Source organism: Silurus meridionalis, chromosome 6 (assembly GCF_014805685.1).
Source record: "Silurus meridionalis isolate SWU-2019-XX chromosome 6, ASM1480568v1, whole genome shotgun sequence".
In the NCBI taxonomy this organism is placed as follows: Eukaryota; Metazoa; Chordata; class Actinopteri; order Siluriformes; family Siluridae; genus Silurus; species Silurus meridionalis.
The window spans coordinates 9423846-9450403 of NC_060889.1; the positions used below are offsets into that span (position 1 = coordinate 9423846).

General features: G+C 39.5%; 1 protein-coding gene across 1 annotated transcript in view; it reads right to left on the reverse strand.

Moving 5' to 3' along the window:
- si:ch211-106h4.4 (MAM and LDL-receptor class A domain-containing protein 1) overlaps positions 1-23107 on the reverse strand; it is a 47345-nt gene extending 24238 nt beyond the window's left edge. Inside the window, exons 1-23 of the mRNA XM_046850779.1 lie at positions 22980-23107; positions 17048-17164; positions 16771-16899; positions 16561-16660; positions 16324-16477; positions 15924-16167; positions 15711-15833; positions 15254-15381; positions 14832-15066; positions 13452-13711; positions 12834-12924; positions 12487-12627; positions 12188-12319; positions 8870-8997; positions 8622-8790; positions 3326-3445; positions 3049-3203; positions 2844-2939; positions 2355-2445; positions 2073-2195; positions 1888-1990; positions 1060-1210; positions 719-935 (exon numbers count right to left, since the gene is read on the reverse strand). Coding sequence (XP_046706735.1) covers positions 719-935; positions 1060-1210; positions 1888-1990; positions 2073-2195; positions 2355-2445; positions 2844-2939; positions 3049-3203; positions 3326-3445; positions 8622-8790; positions 8870-8997; positions 12188-12319; positions 12487-12627; positions 12834-12924; positions 13452-13711; positions 14832-15066; positions 15254-15381; positions 15711-15833; positions 15924-16167; positions 16324-16477; positions 16561-16660; positions 16771-16899; positions 17048-17164; positions 22980-23007 — 3235 coding nt within the window. The 5' untranslated portion in view covers positions 23008-23107. The remainder of the gene's footprint in view (positions 1-718; positions 936-1059; positions 1211-1887; positions 1991-2072; positions 2196-2354; positions 2446-2843; positions 2940-3048; positions 3204-3325; positions 3446-8621; positions 8791-8869; positions 8998-12187; positions 12320-12486; positions 12628-12833; positions 12925-13451; positions 13712-14831; positions 15067-15253; positions 15382-15710; positions 15834-15923; positions 16168-16323; positions 16478-16560; positions 16661-16770; positions 16900-17047; positions 17165-22979) is intronic.
- Positions 23108-26558: the final 3451 nt, after the last annotated feature.

Here is a 26558-nt window from a genome sequence, read left to right on the forward strand (position 1 = left end):
TATTACTGCGTTTGTGTGTGTGAGAGACTGAGGATTATGTGCTCGTTATTTTCTGATGCTAATTTCTAAGTTTCTTTGACTAACCCATAACGCTGTTGCCAAGAAAAATAAAAAAGCACGAGTTTTGGAAACCTGTCTGTGCTTATATGATTTCTGTTGCAACTGGAGTTAGCGAGCTCTCCCTTCACCCAGACTCAACGCGCTACAACGGCTTGTAGCCGACCAAGAAAGTCATTGTTCACTGTCTTCCTCCTTCCTTTCACAACTATTTCTCTCGGGAGTTTATCTTTTGGCATCGCAGTGCGATGGAAATCACCACCGGTGAAAGTTATTTCTCCCGATGACGTGCAGCTCAGAACACAGGTGAGGTGCGTTTTTTCGTTTCTGTTTGGAAATTTCATTTGTCTAATGGTTCAGTTTTTTGGCTTGAAGTTTGTGAGACCGGGAAAAACCCAGGAAAAATTCATAAATTAGCCGCTTCGTTGTTTAAGCCGCGGGGTTCAAAACGTGGGAAAAAAGTAGCGGCGTATAGTCCGAAAAATACGGTAAGTAACGTAATTAGTTACTGTTTTTTTTTTTGGGGGAGTAACTCAATATTGTAAAGCATTACTTTTAAAAGTAACGTTGCCCAACACTGCTTATGTGCATATACACAAGGCAGTTTAGGACATTTTAAATCAGCAACAGTCTTTTATTATTATTTTGTTTAGTTCCTTACCATCTGCAGTGTGTGTTGTATGATCAATCAAAGGACCACCCATATGTCCATCTGCATGCACCCAGTCATGATTATTCAAATCTGAATTCACCCATGTACATAGCCCTGACTCAAAATCACAACTTCCTGTGGGAAGGCAAGCTCCATTTCTCACTGACACATCATCCAGAAGTATGAAAGAGTCCCCAGCTGGACTTAACTTTGCCTTGAATGCCACCTGTGTAAAATCAAATATAATTGAAGACTTTGTCAGAGGCTTAACAGTAATGGCTATATTGTGTAAAAATAAATGCATATTTAATGTGATACATATCAAGAAATTGTTCAGAATGAGAATTCACCCTGAATTTGGCTGGAGAAGATATAGTGACCTCTGCCACCTCCCAGCCTGTAGAAGGCACTCCAGAACGAGACCACAGGACTGGACCCAGCTCTCCATTTAAGTAAACATGCACCGAGAGAAAATCAGCAGGTTCAGCAGACAGCCAGTACCTTTAGGGTGTGTGTATGTCAGTTAGTTAGAAAAAGTTAAGACATTAAAGGGAAATAAAAGCAAAATAAACTTGACTGACAAAAACCCAAAGTGAGAATGCACAGACTGCACATGATACCTGAAACAGTTTATCCAGTATCCATGATTCAAATGTTGTGAATGAATAGAAAAATTGTCTATCATGCAGCACTAAATGAAGCATATATTGTTTAGCATACTGAAATGCAGTGTTTTTAATGTACACAGCTTTGTTGAATTCATGCTTTTTCATCAGGCTTAAAATGGGTCCGGAGCCTGCTCTGTTATTTTTTCAAATAGTCAGCAGTTTTTGGGATCAAACGGCTGAGTCTTACAGGAGCAAAATTTGGGTGGCAGTTATGACAATTCTCTCCCCTCTTATTCACATTGGCATTTGCCAAACGTGGGCCTGTTTTATCTCCTGTAAGGAGAAGAGAGTAGTACTTTCTTGTGAGTGCTACACTGCTCATTGGAAAAGATGCAGTTTCCTGTTTTTTTCCTGGTCTTAGGGGAAACTTGGTTGCTGTTCATGTGGGTGAAAATTGACAGATATTACATTTAGGGGGGAAATGGGAAACATCTATTGTAGGTAGAAAGCCAAAACATAAAATAAGCAATTTATATAAATGTATACATATTAGTCATGGCCTTATCTTACCAGAACTGTAAACACGATTCAGTTGATTTACTATAAGTTGGTGTCAGGAGGTGTGTTGTTTCTGGCTTCAAAAGCTCCTTTCCCAAAACAGCCACTGAATGACCTTTTGGGCCACATAAAAATAGTCACTTATTTTGAAAGTAAAAATAACCTATTACTCATTGCACATATTGCAAGGGACTCACCCACTTCAGTTTGGTATGTGTGATCAACATGGCCAGTGCTACCATTGACACGGAGCCAGTGAATGCTATCACTTATGTCCGATTCAAATCCACACAGGGAAGAGCTTTCAAAGCCACATGGGCCTATATACAAAGGTGTGCATCAGATTATAACACAAATACATTATTAATATTCATGCTAGTTAATCATGATTGTGGAACTAGGTCACGAATCCGAAATGCTGAATGCTAAATATTAACAGAAAAAAGACCATGTTAAACAGAGAGAGAAATATTACTTACTCTGATCTTCACATGCACCTGGGGTCACTCTTACATCGTCAATTGCTATGAAGCCACTGCTTTTTACATTTCTACTACCAGTGAATTTCACCTGCAAAAGATAAGGAGAGTGGTGTGATATGTTGTCGATATGTTGGTATATAAATATGTGCTTGTGGTGGCTAGTAAAGAAAGAGCAGCAAAGATTTCATTGGCTTCTCATTTTCATCATTCTCATCATCCACCTAGTATGATTCCCTATTAAATATTAAATTATGTTAAACAAAACACACAGAGTGGAATGGATAAGCAAAATGTAGCTGATTTCTTTCTAGTACAGATTCATTGGCTAGACTTACATACACAAATCGGGGGTTTAATAGTTTCAGTGTCAAGCTATTGATATGCAATTACATTTTACCCTCCTCTCTAATATCACCACCAGCTTCACTAATCTGTAGATATAAATCATATGGTACTGAGTCATAGCCATTATAAAGACATACTTACTATCTGCATGTCCATCAAGTTGACCGTGACTTGTGCTTTCAGCCATTCTGCAGCTCCTGTACCTCTTCTAGTCCACACAACCAATTCTTTTGTTTTCTTAGAAGTAAAAAAAAGAGGAACTCAATATAACAAAGCGATTGTGAAATGAGCTGATGTTTATGGTGAATAGAGAATATGCAGTTAAAAAAATCTCATTCGTATGTACCATCTTAACTACAAGGTCCAGCTTTGCCACTGATGGTCCTAGCATGAAATACCAGAATCCAACACACATAGTTGGGGCTTGGAGATTTACAGGGGCAGAAAGCACTGCTGTCTCACCATCTTTGCCTCCAGACATATTAAGAGCCAAATAGAAACCTAAAAGTGACACACACACACACACATACACATGTATTAAGAACAGTGATAGCGTATTTTTTTTAACAACAAAAATATTCATGTGGAAAAAATTCTTTGTATAACACTTGTTTTCCAGTTACCATGCTTATTTCCAATGGTGTGGTCATACAGGAGTCCTATGTTGATGGCGCCTACATGCAGACCCTGTTGACGAGTCCAGTCAAATCCATTCTCGGTTTCCTGAACCCAGCCACATAAGCCTAAAAGTGAAAACTTTATTATAGCGCTTTAAAAATTAAATTTTCAGTCCACATCATTGCTAGCAGAAATGCCAATTAAATATAAAACTCTCACGTACATATGTTCAAAAATAAATACTGTGTTTTTTTTAGATTATTTTGTGGAAGTATTTGTATTTCCTTCGGATTCCTTTTTGATCCTGTGGATTACTGTTTTTTTTTTTTTTTTTTGAGAGAGTTTTGAGAGAGTCTCACTCTCATGCCATCAACTCTGTTTTAAGTCCTGGCCTTGACAAAAAAACAAGCCGTGGACCCAGCAGAGACCCAAAATGCACCTGTAGTTTAATTTTAGGAGGCACCAGGTAACTCTCCAGGTAACATCTGAACTGTTCACCAAGACATGCTCAGACAGCTGTCCCCTGCTCTTAGATCAGCAACTCTTTCTCTTTAACCACCCCATTCCTCCACCACATTGCTTGTGAGGAGACCCCAGCACCTGCTATGGATTAGTAACCCAGTGCTTCCTCACATTTGAGCTGCAAGTATTCTTCTTCCCATTAGACAGTACCAAATTGCATACAGTATCTCACAAAAGTAAATACAGACCTCACATTTCACCAACCATTTTAGTATATCTTCTCAAGGGACAATACCATATATTATTAAGATATATTTAAAAGTGGTCAATGTGCAGTTTGTATAGCAGTAAATATTTACTGTCCTGAAAATAACTTAACATACAGCTTACTGTCAAAATAGCTGGAAACAAAAGTGAGTACATCCTAAGTGCTAACAGCTGTATCTCGTTTAACCATGCAAACAAGAGACCTGCACTCCCATTTGAGTACCTCAGGACTCAACGCAAACGAGTGCGGCGCGAGACAATATTTATTTGGTGAATGCGGGTGCGGGCGGTAAAACACTTGTGTGTGCAGGGAATAAAATCTATTGTGGTACTCTCGCAAAATGGTCTTTAATACATAAAAAAAACAATAGATGACTAAAAACAAATTAACTGTTATGCATCTACTGCACAAAAGCAACAATGACAACTAAAATAAAATTAAACGATTTACAGGCACAAGGTTGGAAGCTAACTTTTACGTGGTTCATACGCAGTAGACTACTAAGGCACACTGAGGCCAAATGTCTGAATCGCAAGAAAGATTTTAATCTCTGAGTGCTACAGATATTACTTCTTTATTAAAGAAAGGAACATACAACACAAGATATTTGATGCTCTATGTTCTGAAAAGTTCCCTGTTTATGTCCATGTTCTTCATTTACACAAAAAGTCAAACTCAAATTAAACAAAACTTTTGTTAATTTTCCGCTTCTTTTTCATTCATATTCTAAAGGGAAGCAAGTAAATAAAAGAAGCAGACAGTTCATTGGAAATAAAACTACTTATACATTTTTACCAGCAGGCTTTTGTGGGTGGTAGCGGGACAAAACTTTTTTATATTGCAAGTGGGAGCTGGAGAAAATTATAATGTCCTGTTCATCATGTTCATGTTTTTGCCTGCTTGACAGGACTATACAAATTTGTGTATTTTATATTTGAGCAGTTAAAATTTGGTGCTTTGAGTACAATTCTTCAATACTGAACACTGGATGTTCAACATGGCACCTATTGACAAAGAACTCCCTGAGGATATGAGGAAGCCTCTTTTGAAGCTGGCTCACAAGAAAACCCCAAAACAGTTTGCTAAGGACATCCTTTCCAAGAGCATGAATTACTGAAACCATGTCCTGTGGTCTGATGAGACTAAGATACACTTGTTTGGCTCAGAACATGTCCAGCATGTGTGGTGACACCCTGGTGAAGAGGATCAAGAAAATTGACCACAGTCAAGCATGGTGGTGGTAGCATCATGGTCTGGGGCTGTATGAGTGCAGCTGCTACTGGGAAGCTGAAGTTCATTGAGGGAAACATGGATTCCAACATGTACTGTGATATTCTGAAACGGAACATGATCACACTCCTTCAGGAACAACCCCAAGCATACTGCCAAGATGACAACTGCCTTGCTGAAGAAGCTAAAAGTTGAAGGTAATGGAGTGGCTAAGTATGTCTCCAGACTTAAACCCTATTGAGCACCTCTGGGGTATCCTCAAGCAGAAAGTGGAGAAGCACCAAGTGTCTAATATTCAGCAGCTCTGTAATGATAATAATGGCATTTAAACAAAATATTAAAACCTTAAAATAAGTGAAATTTGTTCACTTGACACGTTTTTTACCAGCTATTTTGACAATAATGGCGGTATGTTGAAACATTTTCACAGGCTAGTAAATCTGTACTGCTATATAAGCTGCACATTGACTACTCTAAAATATACAGTTTCATTTATAAGTATAAGTTTCATTTCTGTAGTATTGTCCCTTGTGAGGATATGCTAAAATGTTTGCTGAAATGTGAGGGGTGTATTCACTTTTGTGAGATACTGTACATCATCCTTCCTCTCAGGGAAGGCCCACTCATGTGCCACAGCTGTCTGGGAGGCCCAGAGTCCCTACTACTCCTGCTGTTGTTGAAGATTGTTGACCATCCAGTCTTGACAGGAAAACCAAACCCCCCCTCCCCACTTTTGAAATTGGGTTGCCCCTCTATCTAGCAGCCTTTATAATCATTATAATTAATGCTAGGAGCTCAGTGTGATGCTTGTCTATTTTAAGCCTGGTATCCAATAACAAGTATCTAATTATTAGCTATAAGTACCCAGCCATTAGGGAGGCACAATCCAGTGCACTCTTAGTGCCAGTCCCAAGCCCGGATAAATGGGGAGGGTTGCGTTAGGAAGGGCATCCAGCGTAAAACGTGCCAAATCGAATATGTGGGTCACGATTAAGTATTTCATACCGGATCGGTCGAGGCCCGGGTTAATAACGACTGCCACAAGTATCGTTAGCCAACAGGGTACCTGTGAGTGCAACAAACTGACTCACTAGCCCAGGACCTCAGAGTTCCTTTGTACTCGGCACAAAACAACTATGAATAAAGGTCTTAAATCCAAGGTTGTTTGTTTTACTCTTTAATCATGATTTTTAAATAAAAACAAAACAAACACTTAGGATCTTTACCTTTCTAAACAAATAAACTGTGTAGTTCTGTGTAGTTCTGTGAAGGTCAAAAGACTGTGTTGCTCCTAAGTCCAGTGGCTTTTGACTGTTTTGCAGGGTTCTATCTCTTTTATACCAAATCTAACAGCCAATCAAATTACGTTATACTAGAACTCTTGAAATGGCTTCAACAGTACCGGTGAAAATTGGGGTACTGTTGGCCGAAGGAAGAGAAGGAGAGGAGAAAGACGTTTACAGAGACTGGAAGGAAAGGAGAAGTGCAGAAGAGTAGAGATTAGGGTTGGTACTTTAAATGTTGGTACTATGACTGGTAAAGGGAGAGAGGTAGCTGATATGATGGAGAGGAGAAAGGTAGATACGTTGTGTGTTCAGGAGACCAAGTGGAAAGGGAGTAAGGCCAGGAACATTGGAGGTGGGTTTAAGCTGTTCTTTTATGGTGTGGGTGGAAAGAGAAATGGTGTAGAGGTGATTCTGAAGGGAGAGTACAGTAAGAGTGTAGTGAAGGTAAAGAGAGTTTCTGGTAGGGTGATGAACGTGAAGCTGGAAGTTGAAGGGATGATGATAAATGTCATCAGTGCCTATGCTCCACAAGTCGGCTGTGAAATGGAGGAGAAGGAAAGATTCTGGAGTGAATTAGATGAAGTGGTAGATGTTGTACCTAGAAATGAACGATTGGTGATTGGGGCAGACTTTAATGGACATGTAGGAGAAGGGAACAGAGGTGATGAGGAGGTGATGGGTAGGTATGGCCTTAAGGAGAAGAATGTGGAAGGGCAGATGGTGGTAGATTTTGCTAAAAGGATGAAAATGGCAGTGGTGAATACATATTTTAAGAAGAAGGAGGATCATAGGGTGACCTATAAGAGTGGAGGAAGGTGCACACAGGTGGATTATGTTCTATGTAGGAGATGCAACCTGAAGGAGTATGAAGACTGTAAGGTGTTGGCAGTGAACAGTGTAGCTAGACAGCATCATATGGTGGTCTGTAGGATGGTTTTGGAGGTGAAGAAGAAGAGGAGCATAGTAAGGACTGAAAGAAGAATAAGATGGTGGAAACTGAACTAGGAAGAGTGTAGTGTGAGGTTCAGGGAAGAGGTCAGACAAGAGCTCGGTGGTGGTGAAGAGGTGCTGGATGATTGGGAGGCAGCTAGAAAAGTACTTTGTGTGACATCTGAGAATAGAAAGGAAGACAAAGAGGCGGGTGGTGGAATGAGCAAGTGCAGGAGAGCATAAGGGGAAAGAGGTTGGCAAAACAAGTGGGATCGACAGAGTGATGAGAAAAGTAGGCAGAAGTACAAGGAGATGCAGCAACAGGTGAAAAGGGATGTGGCGAAAGCCAAGGAAAAGTCCCTCTTAGTCCCTCTGCCTGGCCAATCGGTACAAATTCTTTTCGCCAGGCAGAGGGACTGAGCTGGGAAGGATGTACTGCAAGTTAGAGCAATAAAGGATGGTGATGGAAATGTGTTGACTAGTGAGGAGAGTGTGTTGAGAAAATGGGGGAAGTATTTTGAGCAACTGATGAACGAGGAAAATGAGGGAGAGAGAATGATGTGGAGATTGTGAAGCAGGAAGTGGATAGGATTAGTAAGGAGGAAGTGAGAGCAGCGATTAAAAGGATGAAGAGTGGAAAGTCGGTTGGACCAGATCACATAACGGTAGAAGCATGGATGCGATGTTGTATGGATTGGAGACAGTGGCATTGAGTAAAAGACAGGAGGTGGAGCTGGAGGTAGCAGAGCTGAAGATGTTAAGGTTTTCGTTGTGAGTGACCAGGATGGACAGGATTCGAAATGAGTTTATTAGAGGGACAGCCCATGTTGGACGTTTTGGTGACAAGGTGAGGGAGGCGAGATTGAGATGGTTTGGATATGTGCAGAGGAGGGACATGAGTTATATTGGTAGGAGAATGCTGAGAATGGAGCCACCAGGAAGGAGGAAAAGAGGAAGGCCAAGGAGGAGGTTCATGGATGTGGTGAGGGAAGACATGCAGGTAGTTGGTGTGAAAGAGGCAGATGTAGAGGACAGGGTGGTATGAAGACGGATGATCCGCTGTGGCGACCCCTAATGGGAGCAGCCAAAAGGAGAAGAAGAAGAAGTACACATTTTGTTTCTCACCCTCCTCAAAGCTGCAGTCCATAGAAGATGCAGGTGGTGTTGTGGGATGTGTAGTTGGGGCTAATGTAGTGGTGTTTATGTCTGCACAGCTTCCACTCTCTCTGATGTAGATATCATCTAAGGCAATAACCCCTGCATTCTTTGGTGGCCGCTTGGCTTCAAACACAAGCTGTGAATAATTAGATTTAAGCATATGATGATAAGTAGATCTAAAGCAAGTTATCTTTGTGGATTGCAAACTGTCATACCTGGTATTGTTCTGTTGCTCCATAATCCAGTGTGATTCTGTGCCACATGCTGCCCTGATTGCCAGTCTGGTTCCACAAAAAGTGTAAAATGCCTGACTCATTTACATACACAGTTATTGTGAGTTTGTCTGCAAAAAAACAAAAACAAGTACATTGCTATGAATTAATTAAGGTTTATACTAGTGAAGATGCAGCACTTTCAAGAGGACACATAAATTATGATTTAAGTGAAGTATTAATGAAGATATAGTGTCTCCAGGTTACATATGTAACCCTGGATCCCTGAGGGAAGGAGACACTGTGTCAGCAATGCTTTGGGAAGGCTTTTGCATTGTGCATGCTCTGAAATGTATGAAATCCGTCCAATGGAAAGCTCAGTGTCACCGGCAGGGTGATGTCACGACCAGAAGGCTATAAAAGGAGTGAAGCCGGCTAGCTTCTTAAAAGAAAAGGAATCACTGCGGGAATGCTGGCAGTGTGGTCTTGAGACGCAGCATCTCGTTCCCTTAGGGAAACAAGGTTACATACATAACCTGGGGATGTTCCCTTTTAGGAACTCGAGCTGCCTCAACAATGCTTTGGGAACGAGAGTCTAATACTGCCAGACTGACCAGTCCCTGCCTAGTGTGTAAGAGCACAGCTAGGTTAAAGGACAGAGGGGCGAGGGGTGTCACTGAGGTCAAGGTTATAAATCCTGACAAGGTCAGCGGGGTAGACCAGCCCACAGCGTTGCAAATGTCATGGAGGAAAACTCCAGAGGACCAAGCCTTGGAGGCTGCCGCACTCTGGGTTGAGTGTGCTTTGACCCCAAAAGAAGCAGGGTGACCAGAGGACTCGTAGGAGCATGTGATCGCATCCACAATCCATCTGATAAGCATCTGCTTGTTTGCAGAGAGGCCTCTCCTGAAGGGCAATAGCAGATGAAAAGTTGATCCGACTTGCTTCACAGACTCATTCTGTGGATGTATATGTCCAGTGCTCGCACCACTTAAGCCTTTCCTGATTTGGCCTGAAAAGGAGGAGGATAGAATGCCTGGAGCCTGAACAGGTTTTGGGATGACCAAGGACTCCTTCAGGACATACCTTGTTTAAGGGTACAAAAAGGACCTGGCCATCCCTGGAGTAAACTCAAGAAATAAGGGGGCCACAGAGAGGGCCTGAAGATGCCCGACTCTCCTAAGAGAGGAAATGGTCAGGAGGAATACAGTCTTGACTGTGAGGAACCTCCAGGATGCCTTAGCCAACACATCGGCCAAGTCTTACACAGGCACTCTATGTCGCACCAGAGGCCTCAGCGGGTGGCATGAAGAAGAGAGAAAAAGAGATCCCTCCTGAAACGAATCTCCCAGGGAGGATCTTCGAAAAGGGCTACCAGGTCCACGAACCATGGTCTGCTCGGCCACTGTTTGGCCACCAGGAGGAGATAGGTTTTTTTCTATATGTATGTTTGTGTTTTGTTCTGTGTTATGTAGTCCCATTCATTAAATGCCTTATGTTCACAAGTGATTGTCTCTAAATGCCGCTCACATTTTCTATGCCACTGAATACTTTTGTTCTTGCTACATGCTAAATTACTTGTGCGTTATAAAGTAGGGAGTTGTGTCTCTCTTGGCCGGGGAAATAACTTTCCGTAAAATTGATAAAAGATTATACTTTCTGTTCGGTGGACAAACAGACCAAATAATTGTAACATAAATTCTATTACCATTCATTTTGAAATATAATTAAAATATTTATGATGAATTATAACCTGTTATAGACATTTCCCTTTTTGCGAGCTGAATTTGCTACAGCCTCGTGTTTACCTCTTGTTCCATGACCAGAGCCTGCTCGGGTCCCACCAAAGTAAGACGTACCCTCTGGGTACAGTACACAGGACCCATTGAGACACGTTTGGCAGAGCCTCCCAGGCTGCCAGGTAGTCTCTAAAGGGTATTAGTCTCTATAAACTAACCTCTGATACACCTAGAGCCGAAGCAACGCCCTGGTGAAGCTCTAGGAGCCTCGAAGGAGGCAGCAAGTCCTCTGGGTCTGCTATGATACCGGGCGGAAACCGAGGAGGGTGCTTGCTGAAGCTGGCCATGCCCTGAAGCAATGATCATGGCAGGATTAACGCCGCAGCATGTGCAGATTATGCATGGAATGTACTAAGAATATTCGCAGAATGTGCACAGCAGGCTACCTGGGAAACCGATCTAACGTGCTCCACTCCCAAGCAAGCGAAGCACGGGCTGTCTTTTGTGCACAGTCACAATGATCGCTTGCTTATTCTTTATTTTCTTACATTTTTCTACTTACCAAAAACTTTAAAGGGGATAAACACACACAGAGCGCTTCATAAACAAACAGAAGCTAGCGCTGGGTTCACTCCAGGTGCTTATATAGCTTCCTGGTCATGTGATGCCACGCGTTCTATTGAATGGATAACACATGTGATTCAGAGCGTGGACAAAGTGAAAGCATTCCCAAAGCGTTGTTGGGGCAGCGTCGGGTTACTAAAAGGGAACCAAACTTGATGATAGTGTGAACAAAAATAGCTGAGGTTGTGTAGCTTTGTAGGATTACCATCGGGAGCAGTCAGGAGATCCCTGTTCTGTGAGGTAAAACCATATTGTTGTAATGATTGCTACATATTGTAGCACTACTCAAGCATTTGAATGTTCAAACCATTTCCAAAAGTTATGTTATGTTTTTATGCAATGTTTTTCAGCATGTATTTGCTGTGAGTGTACATACTGACATTTAATTAGAAGGGATGTCAGACAACTGCATAGTTCTTTTTTTCTTTTTCATTGGTATTTAATTACATTTTATTTGTTGTTATTCATTTTATGCATACCATTTTGGCCCTAAATGTGCATAAAAATGCATAAATCTTTATCATTTTCCATGCTAAAGAATTTTGTTGTCCTTAACAGTAGCTGATGGCATGAATTAAACATTTCTCCGTATCTAATTTTCTTCTTAAATTCAAAGTAATCAAATTTTTTTTTATCTGAATTTACCCATAACGTAACTCTTCCTAATTAGATGGCAGCTACCAAACAGGGAGGGTTACAACGTGCTTCCTTCATAAAGGCATCTTTTTGAACTACTATTCATGCAACCCAGGTACCAGAATAACACAATGATTATTCCATTTCATGTTTACAATGTATGAGGATTTAAAACTGTAATTAAGTTTTTACACATACTTTACACATATTTTGATTTAACTCACCCTTGCCACTCAATCAGTGGTTAGCAGTCATGTTATAAACTATACTGTGCCATACTGTATATAACAACAGTTTTTTTTTAAATATACACAAAGCTTACCTATAGAATTCCACATCTCCATCCAGTACCAAACCTCTAGGCATGCATGGTCCACTGGCTGCATCAGCTCACTCTGAAGATAAGCTATTTGCTCATTGTTATTAGGCTTGGTATCAAAGGCCATGTAATGTCCTAAAAAAAAAAAACAGATTAAACTATCAAAGATCCGGTTTTGTTAGACAGACTGATAACACTGCATGAGCTGGCCATAAACCTTTAAAACCTTCTTTAATATGTTATCTCTGGTGTATGTCTTGTATATAGTTGCTGTTTATAAGAATCTATTCAGAGACTTTTACCCAGATTTGAGTTAGTGGTGTGGTCCACTTTAGGTGCAAACATAGAGGCACTGACTCCAGATGTCCAGATCCAGGCTACACTGTGGTTGCTTAGAGCACTACTTTCCCAATAACACAGGTCCATCTCGAAATCACACAGTCCTGAGGGAAAACACACATATATACCAATATAAATATTCTAGAAATTTTCCTATTATCCTCGTATGATTTACTATGAAAAATATATGTAATGTAATGCATTAGTATTGAAACATCATTTAAAATGAAAAATAATAAATTAATACAATTTGATAAAGTATTGGTGGATATTTTTTAAAATACTATAGGGCTTTAGTATGAGTTCATACCATGAGGTGAACAGGGCCCATTTAATACACTCAGATCATCTATGGCAATGTCCATTAACTGACCTTCCCCAGCCACTGCTTCAAATCCGATCTGATAAACACAACATATGCTTGTTATTCTACTCACAATGTGAGTATATAATTTTGTCTCTAGATAGACAATGCAAATGTTTTTTTGTGTTACCTTTCAGTAAAAAAAAATTTAACAGGACAGTATTTCTTTTGAGCTTAATGCATCCCTTGAACTTACAATTAATCTACTATATAAATTAATCACATTTTTTCGAATAACAATTATGTTTTTATATTGATTCTGATGCATACTCAGCATAAATAAGTAGCTGATAAGTATTTTATAATGAGTTATACAGTACATATTCCCATTGTTTGACTGATCATTAAAATATATGACAGCCAGCTGGTCCTTATCACTCAGTAATTACTGATTACCAACTCAAGTTCATTGAGTTGAATGATAATCCACACCAATATACAGTCCTTCATACCAACATGTTAGAACAGCAGTCTGTTAGTAATGCCCCATTTGAACAAATCATAATGTAATCATAATGAAAACAAAATTAATGTTTAACCGAATAATATTGTGTGTACAGGTACCTGGTAAGGGCTGAGAGGGCTGATTACAGTGGCTCGTCCAGGTCTCCACCTTTCCCCCTGATCTCCACTGCGGCTCCAAATGACTTGGGAGTTATGTGACTCATGCAGGTACACATTGAGCGTGCCCACATCTCTTCCACGCATATAATACCAGAACATCCAGCATTCCTCACTCTCAAGACTTGGATCGTAAAATTGTGTCACCATGCAGCTTCGGCTACCTGTGGGCCTGTCCCACAGCTGCGCACTCAAGTAGTAACCTAGAATATACACAAAAATCTTTTTCTAAGTTATGCAGTTCCAAGTTCCAAAAACATTACATTTAGGGACATACAAACTGAATACCTTAATAAATGCATTAGGCTTTAACTAAACTGTTAATACGTCCAAAGTATGTTGATACCAAACCACAACACCCAATATGTGGTCCTTACTGTTGCTAGAAAGTTAGAAGCATCCAAGTATGCTCTAATTGCTTTTATGCTAAGGTTTTTGCTTAATGCAACTTACTACCCAAAACAGAAAGCATTGCAAGCTCCAGAAATACAAGGCTTTATAAGGTTGGCCTAAAATTTCACAAATTACCTGACCTCAACCCTACATGAATTAGAATGCCGACTGGTGCCAGACTTTCCCACATCAATACCTGACTTGATTAATGCTCTAATGCCTCATTGGGCACATATCCCTGCAGCCCTTTGAATAAATCTAGGTGAAAGCCTTCCCAGAAGAGAAGAGACTGTTACTTTTCTCTTGATTACTTGAGTAAAAATGTGCTAATGCATTTTATATGCACACTATTTGGATTACCAGAACTAAACTAAAATGATAATGAAAACCTTATATTAAGCGAAATGTATTTGCTTGCTTTAAAGTAATTCGCTCGATCTGTATTTGTTTACTTTAGAATAATCTAAAGTAGCATCTTTTGGAAGACTATTTCAAAATGTGGATTGTACTATGCATTTATTTTTTATTATGACCTTTCTCACCCTGTCTCCAAAACATCCCTCCTGTGCAGTTAATCTAATAAGCTCATTTCTAATCCTGTCCATCGTCGTCACTCGCAATGAAAAATCAGCATTTTTAATTTTCAATTTCAAAGCATCTCTGCCTTGTCCAGCTCTGCCTCCTGTCCTATTGTAAATGAAACTGTCTTCAAACCATACAACATAGCAGGCTAAGTCCTATAAACTTTTTTATACTCTCTTTGTCCATTGATTACATTCGGCTTCTGCCTGTTACAATGCAGTCAGACTTCTTTACTGCCTAAAGTTACTGTATAATATGATATATTTAAGCATTGCACTCTGACAAAATAAAGCAACAGTCAAATGCATTCTTACTGTTAAAATATGGATTAGGCAAATTTTTTCATACCTTGGTCAGTGCCAAGAGTGTGGTCCTTGCTTGGACTTGTAGAACCAGCCGCCTGCATTCCTGTGGTTCTGACCCAGGGGTAGTCAGCTGTAAGGTCATGTTCTAAACCACAAAGAGAGCTCTGGAATGTACATTCTCTCTCAGGTGGACATGTTCCATGTACACTGCTAGAGACCTGCACTTCATCCAAAGCTATACTACCATCAGTGCCTCCCAAGATAGCCTCAAAGATGAACTACACACATAAATAGACAGACAGACAGACAGACAGACAGACAGACAGACAGACAGACACACACACACACACACACACACACACACACACACACACACACACACACACACACACACAGAAAATGTCAAACTTCAATTCACGGTCTTTTCCAACTGTGATTATATATAGTGAAACTCAAATACTGTACCTGTACCGGACTGTCATTGGCTGCAAAGCTGAAGTCTGCAAAGCGCCATTTGTTACCCTGTGTACCAGTCCTTGTCCACATAACTGTCTCTGTACCGTTAGCATTCTTAGTAATAAATCTGAGGGACCCTGTGAACCCCAGAGGAAACCTTTTAATCTCGGTGATTTTATAGAAATTTTAACCATGTACAGTACACAGATAGGAAAAGTAGTGAAATGAATATCATTACAGGGCCAACCAGTATACAGCGCTAATGTGGAAATTAATCCCAATGGGCTAATTAAAATACGAAAATATTATGACTGTATATTAGTAAAACAACAGCTCATTTTCAATAGCACCATTAAACTAATACATATGTTTCCATTCTATATGGTAAAAAAGCTAAATGTACCAGTCATTCTCGCTAGCATAACCATCTCTAATTTATCACTCAGGTCATATAATCATTACTCACCAATGCTGGGACCATAAATATGGTACCAAAAGCTGACACATTTGGCTTGCTGGGGATAACTGATTAGTCTTGCTGCTTGTGATGGGTTTGAGCTCGTTTTTGTTGCAACAAAGATATAATAACCTAAAAGAATGTTAAGCATTTTATAACCTGTACATTAAACTCATAAAAAGCTGAATTGGATATGGAAAATGATGGGCAAAAATGTTTTACCAGAACCAGTTGTTTGGTCATGTCCTGGTCCCTGGTTGTCATATGATGGTTTTTGACCCTTGGTCCGCTCCCAGATGAGATTCTTAGACTGGTCTAGGTACCAACCACATGTGTTTCTTTCAAAGTCACAGCTGAGCTGGTCTGAGCCTGCAGGAATATCCCCTTCTGCACAGGCTATCAATGCAATGTCATCAATCATTATATCTTGTTTTCCAATATAAGTTGGATCAAGAGAAAACACCATCTGTACACAAATGCAAATAAAGAGAATAAAAGATAATGACGATGTCTTGATGCATGTAGCAAAGATAACAAATTATCTTCAGGGAAAAACTCAGCTATAAACCATGAATCAACAATACACAAATACATAGATCAAAAATTGATTAATGTTTGACACCTTGGATCCTTTAGGACGATTTCCAACTCTTACAGTCGTATTCACCCAACCATTAGTCTGCCCCAGCTTAATCTCCCACAAAATCTCATCAGTGTTCAGGCTTAGTTGAAAATGAGAGGATGTACCAACAGGATCATGAAGATGATACCAAAAGCTACAACATAAGAAAAATCATAAATACTGTTGTATTACCAGACAATAAATAGTTTTACTTAGTGTTGAGGTTATTATATTTACTTTATCTGGCACCCAAGTGCAGTGTGCTGAGGGAAGGCAAACTCCAAAACTGCCTTTGAGAAAATCCCAATTTTCTCACCCTTTACATGCATGACCTGACCTATACAAGAAACATATGCACAAATGAAGCTTCATATCTATGCATATTCAGCTTCAGTACTATTTAGTTTCCATATAAGCATGAAGTAATGGTTCATAATTACTATGTACCCCATGGTGTTCCAGTGGTATGGTCCACACCCGGGATGCTGCTGACGTTTGCTTTTTCAAGCCTCCATCGAAATTCATCCTTACTGATATCTTTCCATCCACAAGCATCTGTCTCAAAATCACAAGAACCTGCAGATACAGGGGTACACTTGGTATAAAGCATTTAAACAAAATATTTCATTATTATTAGCAAGAAATAAATGCAAAAGATGAATAATATGAATCAAATATTATAAGAAGGGGTAATGTAGTTAATAGAAAGGAATATATGTCATACCATTGAACTCTTGGTTTGAGCCACCGGTAAAGCTGACACTGAAATCATGCACTTTTTGAAAAGACTCAGAGTTCTGCAAAACAGCCTGTGATTGTCCAGCAAAGCAGATAGCTAGAGCTATGACAACAACATGGAAAATACACACATTATTATGACAAAGCTCACTTAATATTTCAGATTTGCAACTTAAGTTGGCACTGTAAATTCAACCCATCCTTGATCCCTGTGTCCTGATTTTTATACCTTATTATATAGCACTTGAATCCACATATCCTATCATTTTTCCACAGTGAATAAAACACACACACACACATATACATATATATATATATATATATATATATATATATATATATATATATATATATATATATATATATATATATATATACATACATACAGTGAGGAAAAGTGAGGAAAATAAGTATTTGAACACCCTGCTATTTTGCAAGTTCTCCCACTTAGAAATCATGGAGGGGTCTGAAATTGTCATCGTAGGTGCATGTCCACTGTGAAATCCAGAAATCACAATGTATGATTGTTTTAACTATCTATTTGTATGATACAGCTGCAAATAAGTATTTAAACACCTGCGAAAGTCAATGTTAATATTTGGTACAGTAGCCTTTGTTTGCAATTACAAAGGTCAAACGTTTCCTGTAGTTTTTTTACCAGGTTTGCACACACTGCAGGAGGGATTTTGGCCCACTCCTCCACACAGATCTTCTCTAGATCAGTCAGGTTTCTGGCCTGTCACTGAGAAACACAGAGTTTGAGCTCCCTCCAAAGATTCTCTATTGGGTTTAGGTCTGGAGACTGGCTAGGCCACGCCAGAACCTTGATATGCTTCTTACAGAGCCACTCCTTGGTTATCCTGGCTGTGTGCTTCGGGTCATTGTCATGTTGGAAGAGCCAGCCTCGATCCATCTTCAATGCTCTAACTGAGGGAAGGAGGTTGTTCCCCAAAATCTCGCAATACATGGCCCCGGTCATCCTCTCCTTAATACAGTGCCCAGCTCTTTTCAGGTCATTGACCAGCTCCTCCCATGTAGTTCTGGGCTGATTTCTTACCTTCCTTAGGATCATTGAGACCCCACGAGGTGAGATCTTGCATGGAGCCCCAGTCCGAGGGAGATTGACAGTCATGTTTAGCTTCTTCCATTTTCTAATGATTGCTCCAACAGTGGACCTTTTTTTCACCAAGCTGCTTGGCAATTTCCCCGTAGCCCTTTCCAGGCTTGTGGAGGTGTACAATTTTGTCTCTAGTGTCTTTGGACAGCTCTTTGGTCTTGGCCATTTTAGTAGTTGGATTCTTACTGATTGTATGGGGTGGACAGGTGTCTTTTATGCAGCTTACGACCTCAAACAGGTGCATCTAATTTAGGATAATAAATGTAGTGGAGGTGGACATTTTAAAGGCAGACTAACAGGTCTTTGAGGGTCAGAATTCTAGCTGATAGACAGGTGTTCAAATACTTATTTGCAGCTGTATCATACAAATAAATAGTTTAAAAATCATACATTGTGATTTCTGGATTTTTTTTTTAGATTATGTCTCTCACAGTGGACATGCACCTACGATGACAATTTCAGACCCCTCCATGATTTCTAAGTGGGAGAACTTGCAAAATAGCAGGGTGTTCAAATACTTATTTTCCTCACTGTATGTATATATATATATATATATATATATATATATATATATATATATATATACACACACACACACACACACACAGTGGAACCCCGTTGTACGAGCATAATTCGTTCTGGAAAATTGCTCGGAGGTCAAATACATCAAATTACCGTAATGTAAACATAATTTAACACTTACTGTCAGGGAGCTCCCTGATTCTTCTCCCGTGCGTGCCCCGCCTGCACGGAGCTGCTCTCCGGCTTACTAATCACACACCTGACTCTCGTTTAGCACTCATCACCCAACCATATATAAACCCCTCATTCACCCTCACTCGCTGTCTGTTATTATCAATGGTTTATTGTTGCAAAATAAACTTTGTTTTCTTTGACTTTGGCTTCCGCCTCTGTTTCTCGCATAACACTTACCCATGTGGTAGTGGTTGATTGCGAGTGTGAGACGCACATCACGCTCGTAACCTCCTCGGTTTCCATGGTATTTCTATTTACTTTCGTTTTCACAGCACAATCACTGATTTACTTGGGAGACATTTTTCAAGATTTCTAGTGAAATAAAAATATAAAACTAAAAAAAGTTTTTGCTGCACTGAACAACGAGAGCGACCGAGTGATACGTCATTAACTAAAAGACTGATGCTGCCCTCCACCGAAAACGGGGAACCGGCAGCGTGGGTTTGCTCGTGCCTTCGAAATTTGCTCGTGAAACAGGGTAAAATTTTGCGAGCAAGTTTGCTCGTATCTCCGTTTGCTCGTACAATAGGTTGCTCGTACAACGGGGTTTTACTGTGTGTATGTACATATATACAGTTGTGTTCAAAATTATTCAACCCCCACTGAAATTGATTGTTTTGGTCGGTTTGACATTGATTATGATCATTCAGTCATCCTGCTTACAATTAAATCAAAGAGGCACGTGTAGGTCAGACAAATATAACATAACATTTATAATGAAATAACCACAAATGTCTTTTCTGAGCTCACATCATTATCAGTTTTATTCAACCCCCAAGTGACATTCAATCTTAGTACTTAGTACAACATCCTTTTACAGTTATAACAGCTTTTAAACGTGAAGCATAGCTTGACACAAGTGTCTTGCAGCGATCTACGGGTATCTTCGCCCATTCATCATGGGCAAAAGCCTCCAGTTCAGTCACATTCTTAGGCTTGCGCACTGCAACTGCTTTCTTTAAGTCCCACCAGAGGTTCTCAATCGGATTTAAGTCTGGTGACTGCGATGGCCACTTCAAAATGTTCCAGCCTTTAATCTGCAACCATGCTCTAGTGGACTTGGAGGTATGCTTGGGATCATTGTCCTGTTGAAAGGTCCAACGTCTTCCAAGCCTCAGGTTTGTGACGGACTGCATCACATTGTCATCCAATATCTCCTGGTACTGAAGAGAATTCATGGTACCTTGCACACGCTGAAGCTTCCCAGTACCTGCAGAAGCAAAACAGCCCCAAAGCATGATTGACCCCCCGCCATGCTTCACAGTAGGCAAGGTGTTCTTTTCTTCATAGGCCTTGTTCTTCCTCCTCCAAACATAGCGTTGATCCATGGGCCCAAACAGTTCTAATTTTGTTTCATCAGTCCACAGAACACTATCCCAAAACTTCTGTGGTTTGTCCACATGACTTTTGGCATACTGCAGTCGACTCTTCTTATTCTTTGGGGACAGCAAGGGGGTGCGCCTGGGAGTTCTGGCATGGAGGCCTTCATTACGCAGGGTGCGCCGTATTGTCTGAGCAGAAACTTCAGTACCCACATCTGACAAATCTTTTCTCAGTTCCTCAGCAGTCACACGGGGACTTTTCTCCACTCTACGCTTCAGGTAGCGCACAGCAGTCGAAGTCAGCATCTTCTTTCTGCCACGACCAGGTAGCGTTTCAACAGTGCCCTTTGCCTTGAATTTGCGAATGATGCTTCCTATGGTGTCTCTTGGTATGTTTAACATCTTTGCAATCTTCTTATAGCCATTGCCCTTCCTGTGAAGAGTAATCACCTGTTCTCTTGTCTTCCTGGACCATTCTCTTGACCTCACCATGTTTGTAACCACACCAGTAAATGTCTAGAAGGAGCTGAGTATCACAGTCATTTTAAAGCTGCCTAATTGGTGCTTATTAGGCTTTATTGCTGCTCCCTGATATCCACAGGTGTTTTCAATACCTGATTGAAAACACTTCATTGAACCTCTGTTCTTCAGAGTGGTAGTCTTTAAGGGGTTGAATAATTATGTCAATGAAGAATTCACTAAAGAAACATTTAATACTGTATTACAAAACTAATTGATGTCATTTTAGTTGCATATGGTTCTTTAAGAAGTCCTTGTAGGATTTCATTCTGAATACAATTACAAATGTACACTAAATTCCCTAAAACCATTTACAGCATTGGGGGTTGAATAATTTTGAACACAACTGTATATAAAAAATTATATTAACTTTTCCCAATTGCATCAAGCAACTGGACCAACCATAAAAATATATAAATATTAGTGTTTATTTAAAAAAAAAAACATTTTGCGTTGGTTTGCATTAGTTGTAATATATATATATATATATATATATATATATATATATATATATATATATATATATATATATATATATATATATTTCTTTTTTATTTATTCCATCTGCTCCATATGGTATAAAGTTGAAGCTGACCATTGCTAATTCATATAACATTTGATTTGTTCAGAAACAATATTTTAAAATCCTGCATACTTTTCTACAACATTGTATTGCAATAAAGAGATCCTTATCATTAATGTTTTTCTCCTAGTGCTTGCTTTAACTGTGATGTCTAGGAAAACCTTTAAACTTAATGTTGCTGATTTAGTGGACTATGGACTTTTCCACTCCCTGCCAGCAGAAGTCACACTTGCATTTTGGCATGACCTCAGACACTTGCACACACTTGTGGCTCATCTCCCAGTTTATTATCATTATATTAGTTTATAATGTTTATGAAGTTTATGGACATCCATTCATTGAAAAACATTGCTGATATCTATATTGTCTAAGTTCTCATCTTTTTAACTGTTCTGTCTTTTTGTGTGAACCTTGTCTAGTTTCCTGTTCTTATGTTCTGAATTACCAATTGTGTACAAACCCTGTACATACAGATAGTACGAAGCAATTTAAAGGGGTTTTTTTTTGGTGTGGGCTACATGTTGAATGCAGCTTTCCTGTCAAAGTGTACAGAAGCAAACAGAGTTTCAGTTTAAACAAAGTAGATTGGAGAATTATTGCATGGTTACTAATATTTAAAATCATATCTTTCAAATTTTCACATTAATAATATTACTAATTAGCACTCATTTTGAAAAGGTGCCTGAAATCAAATATCTATTTAAAACTCCTGCAACAAACACTGGTAGCAGAAAATTTTGTATTAAAGAGTCTAATGACTTTCAATTCTACGCGGTCATACGATGGCACGTTTTGAGAATGGCAGTTCTGCCTGTGCTAGAGCTTCCTTGTCATTTGGGCCCCTCGGCGAAATTCCTATTGTCACTAACACCCCCCAACCCCCCCCCAACCATGCTCCATAAAAGGTTAAATACATTTAATAATCATTGCGAAACTGCATGAATTCAGGCATGCAAACATAAACTGTATATAAAATTTCAGGATCAAACAGGTTTTTCAGTTCTTCTTTATAATTGTCCCTTATGAGCAAACCAGTGGCAAATGTGGCAATGTAAAACTTCCGTGGATGAACGGCATGAGGAGAAAACCTTGAGAGAAACCAAAAAAATTCGGGTGGCACCAAATGTCCATTCATTACAGTTCAATCATTATAAAGTAATAGGCCATTGATTGGACCTGTAGTCCTGATCCATTATAGTAGACTGCTGATATTAATTGCTTTCACCTACAGATACAAATGACTTTCAGTTGCCAGAGATCTAGAAGATTTATAAGTATGAATAAAACACTTTCACTTGACATATATAACAATGAGCCTGCTAGTTATACCAAGATTATGGAGCTGGGATTAAAAACATTGATAATGTGTTTGAACTCAATTTACATATTACTAACCCATTTTTTATTTTTTTTGCTGTTTGAAGTGTATGAATATTTATATCATATCTTTATCTCCTTTATGTAACCCAACTGTTATTTACAAAATAAGCAAGAAATCTACACCTTATATATATATTATTTGATCATTTATTTCAAGCATTGTGAATTTTGGCTAAGAATACCTTCTAAAATCTAGACATCAAAAATATACATCAAAGCACACAAAGCCATTTTGCCTTACCAAGCAGTGAAAAGAACAAGGCTGACATTCTGAGCACAGAGTAGTGAGAAGGACACTGAGCATATGCATATGTCTCTATGACCAAACTCTTTATCTAAACAATCTCTAATCTTAATAATGCTTTGCTGCAAGAGTCCACTGCACACTCATTCACCTGAAATATTACTGTCCTTGTCTTTGTAGTTGTAAACACACACACACACAGTTGAGGTTGAGGGTAACATATTCATTCAACTTTGTTCTGTGGAACATGATTACACAAGTGTTACAACCGGGATTATCATCACCATCATTTCCCCTCACAAAAAAGGTAAAAAAAAAAATAAAAAATGCTGGCACCAAGCAAGCTGTTTGCTCTTACAATAAATGAAGGAAGGGAAACTTTGAATGGGGAAGTGACTCTGCAAATTCCATTATTCTCTTCAGTGCCACAGATATCCTTATTTTATTTTATTTTTTTAATCATTTTTGTTGTTTGAACATACAGAGTTTACAGTTCACTTTATATCTTTCTGATTTGGGTGACATTTTAAACAGGTACCTGAATCTCTAGCGTGTAATAGGCTAAGGTACACATAGACACGCACACACTGCTATGACCTTTGCTCTGACTGATTACTGGTGTGCATTTTTTTTTGGTCTATTATACAGAATTATGTAGTATAATAGACCTAAAACAAGTTATTTAGCATTGGCAGTATCAGGCAAGGCAGTAAAATACTTTGTATTCAACTGAATTCAATTAAATTGTTTCAGAATCTTTAGCAAAGTTTGATGTTGTAAGGTGTGGTTTTTTTTTTTTTTTTTTTATGTATAGATGTATATGTTCATGCACATATGTGACGATAGCACATAAATATTTAGTTACTGTGAAAGTCTAAAATACCAGGCTTAGTAGCAATGAGGGTAAATGTGATAATAAAATTATTATTCTACTAAACGCTATATGCGACCGGAATTGCTAAAAAGGAAATCCAGGCTTCTAAGAAAAATTATTAATTGCATTACTGCAAACTTGCCTTACTGCCAGACCAGTTCTGCCAGGCTGGTGAGAAAGAGGAAGACAATATTGTGGGAATGAAAAGCGTTTCATTATTATGGGAAAGAAAGGCACTTTTTTTGCTAGATGTGCCAATTCTTATATACTCATCCGACCACCTAACCAACTACCACTTTTAGACCTTAAACATTTTTTTAAAGGCTTTTATTAACACTTTTGTTACCCAAAAAAAGGGAAATATTGAAGAAATGCAGGTGGCAGGTATGACAATAATCCACCATAGATTAGAGCAATGTATGTCTTTAGGTTACGTATGTAACCCTAGTTCCCTGGGGGAATGAGACGCTGCATCAAAACGCTTTGGGAAGGCTTTACGTTGTCCAGGCTCTGAATCACGTGTGAAATCCGCCCAATAGGCAAGTCGTGACGTCATCGGCTAGCAACGTCGAGAAAACCAGAAAGTTACAAAATGGGTGAGTGATGGAGCAACATTAGCTTCTGGAAAAAGAGAAGGTAAGCCCCGCAGGGATGCAGGGAGTATGGCCTGTTGACGCAGCATCTTGTTCCCCCAGGGAACTAGGGTTACATACGTAACGTAGAGACGTTCCATTTCAGGAACTTGGTCTAACTGGTGGTGCTCACACCACGTGGTGCCACGTGGTGTGAGCACCACCATCTAGCGGCATACAACATCCTCATGGAGGGAGCTCTGGAATGGAGGATGGTCTCCACTACCTCAGTAGAGAGTCCAGCTGCTAAAAACTGTGCCCCCTCAGGGGCCACAGCCATAGCTTCCATAACTCTTTTCAGAACTCCCAGGAGCGCAATAGAGGGGAAAGTCAAGCAGACGTGGCCGAGGCGTCCAGCCACGCATGAGATACATACAACCTGCATGAGATGCATACTCATTATTTGCACCGCTCCTCATAGTCTGTAAGCCAGTGGTACTGCTTGTATTTACTGGTATGGAAGTGGCAAAGAGTGGAAAGTTGGTAGGACCCGATGACATACCGGTAGAAACATGGAGATGTTTAGGAGAGATGGCAGTGGAGTTTTTAACAAGATTGTTTAACAGAATTTTGAGAGGTGAGAGGATGCCTGAGGAATGGAGAAGGAGTGTGCTGGTACCGATCTTTAAGAATAAGGGAGATGTGCAGACTTGTAGTAACTACAGGGGAATAAAGTTAATCAGTCACACCATGAAGTTATGGGAAAGAGTAGTGGAAGCCAGGCTGTGAGAAGAGGTGACCATCTGTGAGCAGCAGTTTGGTATTATGCCGAGGAAGAGTACCACAGAGGCATTATTTGCTTTGAGAATGTTGATGGAGAAGTATAGAGAAGGTCAGAAGGAGTTGCATTGTGTGTTTGCGGATTTAAAGAAAGCGTACGACAGGGTGCCAAAAGAGAGGAGTTGTGGTATTGTATGAGGATGTCCGGTGTGTCGGACAAATATTTGAGGGTGGTGCAGGACATGTTTTGAGGATAGTGTGACAGCAGTGAAGTGTACAGTAGGAACGACAGACTGGTTCAAGGTGGAGGTTGGATTGCATCAAGGATCGGCTCTCAGCCCTTTCCTGTTTGCAGTGGTGATGGAAGGTTGAGAAGAGCCTGGAGAGGTCGAGATATATGCTGGAGAGAAGACGTTTTGGAGACAAGGTAATGGAGGCTCGATTGAGATGGTTGGACATGTGCGGAGGAGAGACATGAGGTATATCGGTAGAAGAATGCTGACGATGAAGCCACCAGGAGGGAGGAAAAGAGGAAGGCCAAAGAGGAGGTTAATGGATGTGGTGAGGGAAGACATGCAGGTGGTTAGGGTAAAAGAGGCAGATGTAAAGGACATGGGTGGGGTATAGAGAAGGATGATCCGCTGTGGCGACCCCAAATGGGAGAAGCGAAGAAGAGATATATATATATATATATATATATATATATATATATATATATATATATATATATATATATATATATACATACATACATACATGTACATTTTTTTACTTCTTTTTTTTTATGTTTTAATGAATATACAATCCATTGAATATGTTTGCATGTTAAGTCTGTGAGCGTACTTTATGGTTTGAATATTGTTGCCTTGTCACCTTTGAACCAAAAACCTTTACAAAAAAAAGTGCAAGAGGATAGAGAGTGCTGGAAGTTATTCAGGAAGGAAATAAAAAAGAACAAGACCTTCTGCCTTGCAAGATTGCAAAACTATGTTCACATGGACATTGCTATCATGATTTATGTGCACAGTATTTGGGACCAAATACCAAACAAAAAAAAAATCATGCCAACAGATTTGGTTCAAAGGTATACTTCCTTGCACCCTTCAGTATGCAAAAACATTGTACAGCTGGACTTTGTGAAATCAGTAAAATCTTAACCAAAGGTAAAAAAAAAAAGAGGGCCTTCTTATCAGCTTTTGCACTAAAGTGATTCATTGATGTGATTAAGTTTGTATGGATGCATTGTAATTAATGACTTATACCAGAAACAGGTCTTTGGTTTTCAGATAGTGCTCACATCAAAATCAGACAAAAAGTATAGCATTATATAATTTTTTTTCATTTGACATT